The 10,240-nt window shown below is 47.2% G+C and overlaps 1 protein-coding gene across 1 annotated transcript; it reads right to left on the reverse strand.

Annotated features, from left to right (window-relative positions):
* Positions 1-289: 289 nt before the first annotated feature.
* On the reverse strand, positions 290-1,932 carry NANOS2 (nanos C2HC-type zinc finger 2). Its single transcript, XM_010377451.2, has one exon. It carries the CDS (start codon positions 1,765-1,767, stop codon positions 1,351-1,353), a length of 417 nt encoding a protein of 138 aa, XP_010375753.1. The 5' UTR covers positions 1,768-1,932; the 3' UTR covers positions 290-1,350.
* Between the last annotated feature and the right edge of the window lie 8,308 nt (positions 1,933-10,240).

A 10,240-nucleotide genomic window follows, 5' to 3' on the forward strand; every position in this document is an offset into this window, starting at 1 on the left:
GGGAGGCTGAAGCAGGAGAATAGCTTGAACCCGAGAGGCGGAAGTTGCAGTGAGCCGAGATTTCGTCATTGCATTCCAGCCTGGGTGACAAGAGCAAAACTCCGTAGCAAAAAAAAAAAAAAAAAAAAAAAAGTTAGCCAGGCGTGGTGTGGCGCACTTGTAGTCCCAGCTACTGGAGAGGCTGAGGGAGGATAATCACTTGAACCCGGGCAGTGAGCCGAGATCGCATCACTGCACTCCAGCCTGGGCGACAAACCAAAGACACCAAAGACGGAAACAGATACAGCCATTTCAAAGACGACTGAAAAACCTTTTTATTCACCAGAGCTCAATACACAGGGTCCCAGCCCTGTGCCAAAAACTGAACAACTTAAGATCTGACTGGGGTCCTTCTTTTCTTTGCCCCTAAAATAAAAGCTAGGCCGTTGCCTTTCCCATCCGGGTACTCAAACCCCTCTCTCATCGGCGGTTCCTCGACTTAAAAGTTGGAGGATGAAAAATACAGGAGGAAAAAAAAAAAAGTCCTTTAGTCAACTATCACGATTTGGGGGGTCGCATGGGAGGTGGTCGAAAGATGTGCTTCTTGCTGGGGAAAAGGACCCATCGGTGATTTGGGGATGGGGGCACGTGCCGAGTGCAATGGGCTAAACAAGCGGAAGAACAACCAGGGGGCATTGAAAGGTGTCAGCTCACCCCATGACTCTCCATCCCCAGGTGAGCCTGTGAAGACACCGTGCCCTCCAGTGACACGGTGCTCTCCAGCGTCCCACTCAGCTCCTGACGGATGGGTGCTGAGGTCAGGGAAGGAATGAACTGCTGTGGTCCACGATGACACTGTGGTTCTACAGGACGGTGAAGGTGGAGAAGGCTGGTGTTAAGTTGACATCCCATCTTGAAGTTCTCGGGTTGGCACTTCTCAGCCAGCCTTATTCAGTGTCTCCTAATGGCTGGCTTGGGACAGCACGGTGGAATCCTGGAGGTTCAAAAATCCAAGAACTCCACAAGGAACGGAGAAGTTGAAGGGGCAGGGCTCTTGTCACCAGCAGGCCCCACGAGGACAAAAGATCCATGAACCGGGGCCCAGAGGGCGCTACAGGGCCATGCAGGAAGGGTTCCCGCGCACCAAGGACCCTCGGACGCCCACAGGCCAGAGCTTCCGAGGGCTGACAGGTCCAAGGGGGCGGGGCTGGCCTGGCTCCCAGGAGTCTCCACTGTTTCAGGATCCAGCCAGGGTGGAGTTCTGGGGGCCAGAAATTCCAAAGGGCTGGGTGACTGGAGGAGAGAGTTTAGGGACTTGGGTGGGACAGACCAGGAGGGTCAGGGGTGCGGGTGGTGGACATCTCACGGTCCTCAGCGCTTGACCCTGCGTCCGGCTGAGTTGCGCCCGCTGCGGCGGTAGAGGGACTGCTGGCCACCGTTGAGCGGGCAGTACTTGAGCGTGTGGGCCTGGTCACCGGTGGCACCGCACACGGGACACACGTAGTGCCTCAGGATGGGACACACCACCACGCCGTCTGCTGTCTTCAGCTGGTGTGAGGAGTAGACGTGGCGGGACTCCCCGTTGTGCTTGCAGAAGTTGCACAGGGTGCCCAGGCCCCTGTTGGCCCCTGACCCTCCCAGCCCCTGATCCTGCCCCAATGGGGGCCCAGGACTTGGCTCCTCAATCTCTTGGGTCTCCAGCCTTTGCCCCCGATTCGCAATCAGCGCCCACACCACCTGGCTCAGGTTGAAATAGTCCTTCCACATGTCAAAGGGTGGCAGCTGCATGGCACCAAAGCAGGGGTGGTGGGCCACTGGAGAAGGGCTGGGGCTGGGGGCCCGTGGGCAAGGGCAGCAGGCGTTTCCCAGAGCAGAAGGGAGCTGCACCCCCTTTTAAAATGCCCAGAGACTCTTCTAAGCAAAGGTGGAGCTTAGGATTTAAAGGGCCCACTCCCTGCCCATAACCCCCATCTGACTTTAGTTCTTCACAGAGATCTGGAAGGAGATCATTCACCTGGTCTCTGGTCCCTGCTCTGCTGCCAAGGTGCTCTGTGTCCTCTGGGAAGACACTTCCACTCTCTGTGCCTCAGTTTCCCTATCTGTTCAAAGAAAGCCCATGTCTGCAAATATCCCCCACCCCTAGGCTGCAGGGGCTACACCCTTCATAGACTTCAGAGTTATTCCTGATCATCATAGCAACCAGGCTGGGCGCAGTGCCTCACACCTGCACTCCGGGCACTTTGGGAGGCCGAGGCAGGAGGATCGCTTGAGCCCAGGACCTTTAGACCAGTGTGGGCAAAATAGCGAGACCTTGTCTCTACAAAAAATAAACACACAAAAATAATAATAACAACATGACCTGATTTATTTTATCTGTTTACCTGAGACAGAGTCTCGCTACGTCGCCCAGGCTGGAGTGCAATGGCACGATCTCTGCTCACCGCAACTTCCGCCTCCTGGGTTCAAGCGATTCTCCTGCCTCAGCCTCCTGAGTAGCTGGGATTACAGGTGCGTACCACCAAGCCCGGCTAATTTTTTTGTATTTTTAGTAGAGACAGGGTTTCACCATATTGGTCAGGCTGGTGTGGAACTCCTGACCTCAGGTGATCCACTTGTCTCTGCCTCCCAAAGCGATGGGATTACAGGCGTGAGCCACTGCGCCAGGACTATTATTTTCATTTTACAGAGAAAGATATGAAGCTTGGAGAGGTTAAGGAATGTATCCAAGGTCACACAGCAGGGAAATGGCAGAGTCGGGTTTCATACTCACTCTGGGAACTGGGAATTGAGGTTAGAAGTGGCAGAGGACCTTGGCACGGGACGATCTCACTTAGAATGCCCCCTCTGGGGCTGGGCATGCTGGCTCACGCCTGTAATCCTAATACTTTGGGAGGCTGAGGCTAGAGAATCACTTGAAGCCAGGAGTTTGAGACCAGTCTGGGTAACATAGTGAGACCCTGTCTCTACACATAATAAAAAATCAGCTGGGCATGGTGGCATGTGCCTGTAATCCCAGCTAGTGAGGAGCCTGAGGCAGGAGGATCATTTGAGCCCAGGAGGTTGAGGCTTCAGTGAGCCATGATTGTGTCATTGCTCTCCAGCCTGGGCTACAGAGTGGACCCTGTCTCTTTTTTTTTTTTTGAGATGGAGTCTTGCTCTGTCACCCAGGCTGGAGTGCAATGGCACAATCTCGGCTCACTGCAATCTCCGCCTCCCGGGTTCAAGTGATTCTCCTGCCCCAGCCTCACGAGTAGCTGGGATTACAGGTGCGCACCACCACACCTATTTAATTTTTTGTATTAGTAGAGACGGGATTTTGACATGTTGGCCAGGCTGGTCTGGAACTCCTGACCTCAGGTGATCCACCTGCCTCGGCCTCCCAAAGTGCTGGGATTATAGGCATGAGCCACTGAACCTGGACAACCCTGTCTCTTAAACAAACAAACAAACAAACAAAACCCTCTCTTGGCCCTATTCATTGTCTTAAATCCTTCCCGGCCTTCGGAACCAGCAAAAGCCTTGTCTCCCACCCACCATACCTACAGGCGTTCTTCTTCCACCCACAGTCTTCATGGACCACCTTGATATTCAACACATAGTTATTGAGGCTCCATGTTGGGTGCTGGAAATTCAGCAGTGACCAAGGCTACCTTATGCCTGCTTCATGAACAAGTTCAGGAGAGCAACCAGTAAATGAGAAAACACTAGACTGTAAAGACCTGCTGACCTGTGAACCGGGTGTTCTGAGAGTGGCTGGCTCAGGGATGGGACTTGGAAACTGCAACCACTAAGAAGAATCTTCCAGGAAGAGGAACATAAGCTATGGAAACTGTGGCTGGGCACGGTGGCTCATGCCTGTAATACCAGCACTTTGAGAGGCCGAAGTGGGTGGGTCACTTGAGGTCAGGAGTTCGAGACCAACCTGGCCAAGATGGTGAAATCCCCATCTCTACTAAAAATACAAAAATTAGCAGGCCGGGCACAGTGGCTCAAGTCTGTAATCCCAGCACTTTGGGAGGCTGAGGCGGGTGGATCACAAGGTCAGGAGGTTGAGACCAGCCTGGGCAACATGGCGAAACCCCATCTTTACTAAAAATACACAAATTAGCTGGCGTGGTGGCGACTTAGTAGCTGTAATCCCAGCTACTCAGGAGGCTGAGGCAAGAGAATCGCTTGAACCTGGGAGGCGGAGGTTGCAGTGAGCTGAGATCGTGCCATTGTACTGCAGCCTGGGTGACAAGAGCAAGACTCCGTCTCAAAAATAATAATAATAATAATAAAATAAAGTAAAATTAGCTGGGCACGATGGTGGGTGCCTGTAGTTCCAGCTACTTGGGAGGCTGAGGCAGGAGAATTGCTTGAACCCAGAAGGCGGAGGCTGCAGTGAGTAGAGTTAGGGCCACTGCACTCCAGCCAGCGTGGCAGAGTCAAGACTCCGTCTCAAAAAAAAAAAAAAAAAAAAAAAAAAAAAAAAAAAAAAAAAAAAAAAGACATCCTGAAATCTGGGAACAGCAAGGGGGCTGGAGTGGCTAGAATGGAGTGAAGGTTCCAAGATGAAGCCAGCATGGTTTGCAGGGGCTGGACACCCTCAGACTCTGCAAATCTCCCTGAGGGTATGTTTTGGAATTGGTGAGGGCATTTTGAGTTTGTCACAATGATTGGGGGTGTGGCTGGATTTAGTGGGTGGGGACCAGGGATGGCAGATATCTCAGCAGTTCGCACCACCGAGACCTGTTCTGGGCCCCACTTAACTTTCCAGTGTCCCACTGAACACCCATCTAGGTAGAAGAACCCATTTATAATTATCCGAATTCAGAGCCTAGCTATGTTTTATATATAAGCACTAGGTGCTTTTTGCGATATTTTAAGATAATACTCATTTTTCCTGGATTGCAACCACTGTATTCATTCTGGTCTTCAAGCTCTTGGTTTTTCTGAGAACTTTATTCAGTTATTCACCAATTCTAGAAGCCACAACACTCAAGGCAATGCTGCTTGTGGTATCTGTCCCCAAACAACATACCATTTGTTTGTATCTCATTCATGGTGAATCTACGCAGAGAGGCTAGTGTCTGCCCTGCTCAGATGATTTTTGGAGTGTCCATATCTGAGCATTCATATACTTAAATAGACATTATTTTATTATAAATTACTGTCTTTTTATTTTCCTTTTATATTTTAGCTAGGACACGATATGCATTTTTGAAAATAAAATTTGTGGCTGGGCGCAGTGGCTCACGCTTGTAATCCCAGCACTCTGGGAGGCCGAGGCAGGTGGATCACTTGATGTCAGGAGTTCCAGACCAGCCTGGCCAACATGGCAAAACCCTGTTTCTACTAAAAATACAAAAATTAGCCAGGCATGGTGGCATGCATCTGTAATCCCAGCTACTTGGGAGGCTGAGGCAGGAGAATTGCTTGAACTCAGGAGGTGGAGGTTGCAGTGAGCTGAGATAGCACCACTGTACTCCAGCCTGGGCGACAGAGTAAGACTCCGTCTCAGGAAAAGAAAATAATAAAATAAAATAAAATTTGTATGTTGGTGGGCTATATTACCTATGAGTTTAACGTTCAAAGTCCTAAAGGGGCATTTCAAAATGTTATCTATATTGTTGGGGGTCCTTTCTTGGACCCATCCATTGTCCCAAATTCCCATGCCTGTAACCCCAGCACTTTGGGAGGCTGAAGCAGGAGGGTCACTTGAGCCCAGAAGGTTGAAACCAGCCTGGGCAGCATAGTAAGACCTAGTCTCTACAAAAAGTACGAAAAAGTTAACTGGTGATGCATGCCTGCAGTCCCAGCTACTCAGGAGGCTGAGGCAGGAGGATTGCTTGAAACCAGGAGGCTGAGAGACTTCAGTGAACTGTGTTGGTGACACTGAACTCCAGCTTGGGTGAGGGAGTGAGACCTCATCTCAAAAAAAAAAAAAAAAAAGATCATCTATGATAATAAAGACACAATTGAGGCAATAATCATAGGCAGACTCATTACTGAGAATCTTTAGGCTGGCACCATGCTCAAGGCCCGACCTGTATTATCTCTAAATCCTCTCAGATCCTGTCAAACAGAGTCTGTTAATAGTCCTGTTTTACAGAGGGGCTCAGGAACTTGTCCAAAGTCATATGGACAGTAAGTGTTAGTCTGGCTGGGCTTGGTGGCTCACACCTGTAATCCCAGCACTTTGGGAGGCCCAGACAGGCAGATCACTTGTGGCCAAGAGTTAAGAGACCAGCCTGGCCAACATGGTGAAATCTGGTCTCTACTAAAAATACAAAAATTATCCGGGCACAGTGGCATGTGCCTGTAATCCAAGGTACTTGGGAGGGTGAGGCAGGAGAATCGCTTGAACCCAGGAGGTGGAGGTTGCAGTGAGCCCAGATCGCACCACTGGACTCCAACCTGGGTGACAGAGCAAGACTCTGTCTCAAAAAAATAAATTAAAAATAAAAATAATGTTTAAAGAAGTGTTACTCTGGATCTGAAACCCAAGACTGCTTGACCTCGACCTCAGACATCCTCCCACCCTCCGTGAAGGAGCAGGCAAGCCCACTGTGAGCCAAGAGCCTGCCTAAGACCCCAAGGGAAAGCAGCAGACCCTGGGGGTCTTGTGGGTGTAGAGACAGATGGAGGTGGGAAGCCAGGAAGGATGGGCGTATTTGAGCCAGATACAGAGCAGATGAGACCTGTCAGCCATCGACAGACGTACTCGAGAGCAGAAGAGACTGTGGTCTGCAGAATGGAAGAACAGGGCTCCCGGGGAGGCACCATGATGGGCACGGGGGTCCCTGTGCTGAGCGCTTTCTGCAAGTCACAGCCTTGACCTTCCTCGTGGGAGGTGTGAATTCCCTGTTTGTGCAGGGCCTGGACCCAGTAACCCAGTGACGGTGGTTACAGCTGTGACATCTGCGGGGTGTCTGAGAATGATGTAAGGAGAGGCCGATCCGAGGCTCCATGACTCCCCTTAACAATTGCACCTATTGTTTGGAGAATCCCAGATACTGCTGGCTTGGGAGTGGTTTTTTATTTTTTCCCCTTACTATTTTCTCCCTAATTGTTTTCTTCTAGGATTCTGTTATTTGGGCCACGGCTGCTTTCCACCCCCTAACTCCAATTTTATTGGATGAGTTGATTGAAAGATACCGCTTATCCTTCTTCAGACTAGCCCTCTTACCTTGGTGTGGTTGCTGCTATGAGTTAAAGGAACGGCAGATGATACTGACTAGAAATTCATCAGCCCCGGTGTTTACTACGCCCTAACCTCCGCCCCCACCCCAAGGCCACGACCACTGTCTGCTAACCTGACGCCAAGGTGCCCTGTTTATTTGTGAGTTTCCGTCTCCGCCTGATGCCTGGCAGAAAATAGCTCTTGCTGGAGGTCCAGAGATGTGTGGTGAGGGGCAAGAGTTAGAAACCCCGAGAAAGTGTGGGGAGAAACACTTAAATGGGCCGCAGTGACTCCCAGAGAGACCGAGGGACCTGCTCCGAGACCGAGGGACCTGCTCATGCGGGGACCAAGACAGGGGAGATGAAGACCAGGGGGAGAGAGACCCTGAGGGTCAGCGAGGTCACCATCATCATCATTGTCCTCATGGTCTCTACTGCGTGCTTGCCTATGCCATCTCATTAAGCCCCCAGACAGCCTTGTCAAGTATCTTGTAATAGTCTCATTTCACAGAACAGGAAACAGGCTTGGAGTTGACATCTCTCATGGATGTAATTCAGTTAGGCTGGACTCAAATCCAGATCTGGGGCTGGGTGTGGTGGCTCATCCCTGTAATCTCAGCACTTTGGGAGAATGAAACAGGAGGGTCGCCTGAGCCCAGGAGTTTAAGGCCAGCCTGGGCAATATAGTGAGACCCCCATCTCTAAAAAAAATAAAAAATTAGCTGGATGTGGAGGCATGCCTATAGTTTGAGCTACCCAGAAGGCTAAGGTGGGAGGATTGCTTGAGCCCAGGATGTCAAGTAGTGACTGTGCCACTACACTCCATCTGGGCAGGCAGAGCAAGATCCTGTCTCTAAAAAAAAAAAAAAAAGATCCTGTCTCTCTAAAAAAAAGTATATATATTTGTTAAAATTAAATATTGTATATATTTATATAGTTATATATGTTAATATATGCTCTACTTATAGAATTAGAATCATGACATATATATTTATATTTTTATATATTATACATAATATATAACACTATTAATATAGTAATTATATATATATATATTTTTGAGACGGAGTCTCGCTCTGTCGCCCCAGCTGGAGGGCAGTGGTGCGATCTTGGCTCACTGCAAGCTCCACCTCCCGGGTTCAAGCGATTTTCCTGCCTCAGCCTCCCAAGTAGCTAGGACTACAGGTGCCCGCCACCACGCCTGGCTAAGTTTTTGTATTTTTAGTAGAGATGGGGTTTCACCGTGTTAGCCAGGATGGTCTTAATCTTCTGACCTCGTGATCCACCTGCCTTGGCCTCCCAAAGTGCTGGGATTACAGATGTGAGCCACTGCGCCTGGCCAATAATACATAAATATGTTTGCATTTACAAAATACTGTATATCAACACTGATGATTAACAATATATTAATAATATATATTTTTTCTTTTTGTTTTCTTTTTTGTTTTTAATCAATAATATATTTATAATATATAAATATATATAATATAAAAGGTATATATGTACTTATGTAAAATATGATATATTTTTATAGCATATATATCTTTTATATAATATGTATATTTATATGTCATATTTATATATCATATATATCATATATATTTTTTAATAAAACTATAAATTTAAAAATACATTTATACTTTATAAATTTATGTTTATTTTATATATAAATATAGTTATCAATATTAAGACATGTACCTTTGTTATTAAAATATAAATGCATTTATTAATATTTATATTATATATAAATGTATATATTTATATATTTATATAAATGTGTATCTTATATATTTATATATTTATATATTTTATATATTTATATTTCATATATAATGTACAAATGTATATTTATATATTATATTATATATTATATAAATATACATTTATATATAATATACATTTGTATATAAAATATAGTTATATACATAATATAACGATATAAAATACATTTATATGTTTATAAATTATCAAATATGAATATGATAATGTACCTCAAAATTATAGATATAATTGACTGGGCATGGTGGCTCATGCCTGTAATCCCAGCACTTTGGGAGGCTGAGGCGGGCAGATCACCTGAAGTCAGGAGTTTGAGAACAACCTGGCTAATATGTTGAAAGCATGTCTCTACTGAAAATACAAAAATTAGCTGGGCATGGTGGTGTGCACTTGTAGTCCCAGCTACTCAAGAGGCTGAGGCACGAGAGTCTCTTGAACCTGGGAGGTGGAGGTTACAGTGAGCCAAGATCTCACCACTGCACTCCAGCCTGGGCGACAGAGTAAGACTCCCTCTCAAAAAAAAAAGATAATTAAAAAAATTACATATGTAATTATATAACAATTAATAGTTATATACATATATAATATATGTTATATATATTTTTCAGGTTGGGCTACGTGCTATAGAGAAAAAATAAAGGGAGCAGTGGTCAGGAGTGGCCTTTTGAAAGAGGTACTATTTGAGAAGGGTCTTCAAGGATGTGGAGGAGGGAGCCTTTTCAATATGTGAAGAAGTGCGACCCAGACAGAGGGAGTAGCCAGTGCAAAGGCCCTGAGGTTGGACCATGACTGGGTGTTCAGGGAGGCCAGTGTGGCTCGGGTGGATTGAGAGGGAGAATGGGAGGGGGTGGTCGAGAATGCAGGACCCGGTGGGCCACGGTAAGGACGCTGGATTGTGCTTTGAGTGAGGTGGGAGTGATAGGTGGGTCTGAGCAGCAGTGGGGAATGCTTTGACTGAAGATCCAGCAAAGTTTCTCTAACTGCCCTGTCGGGGGACAGACAGTGGGAGTTGAGGGCAGAAGCTGAGGGCCCTGTGAGGTCAAAGCAAGAGGTGATGGTGGCTGGACTAGAGGGAAGGCAGAGAGAAAGTGTTGAGGAGTGGCTGGGTGTTGATTACTGCATAGCAGCAGAATGAGACTTCTAAAATATAAATCAGATCATGTCACTCCTCTTGCTTAAAACTTACTCTGATTCTCTATTATTCTCAGAATAAAGTCCCAAAACATTACTGTGACCTACAGGCCCCTAGGTGATATGTGTCCCCTCTTCCCACCTTCCCTGGGATCTCTATGATCTCATTTTCCATTGCATTTGGCTC

The sequence above is a fragment of the Rhinopithecus roxellana genome, chromosome 12, assembly GCF_007565055.1.
Source record: "Rhinopithecus roxellana isolate Shanxi Qingling chromosome 12, ASM756505v1, whole genome shotgun sequence".
Taxonomy (NCBI): Eukaryota; Metazoa; Chordata; class Mammalia; order Primates; family Cercopithecidae; genus Rhinopithecus; species Rhinopithecus roxellana.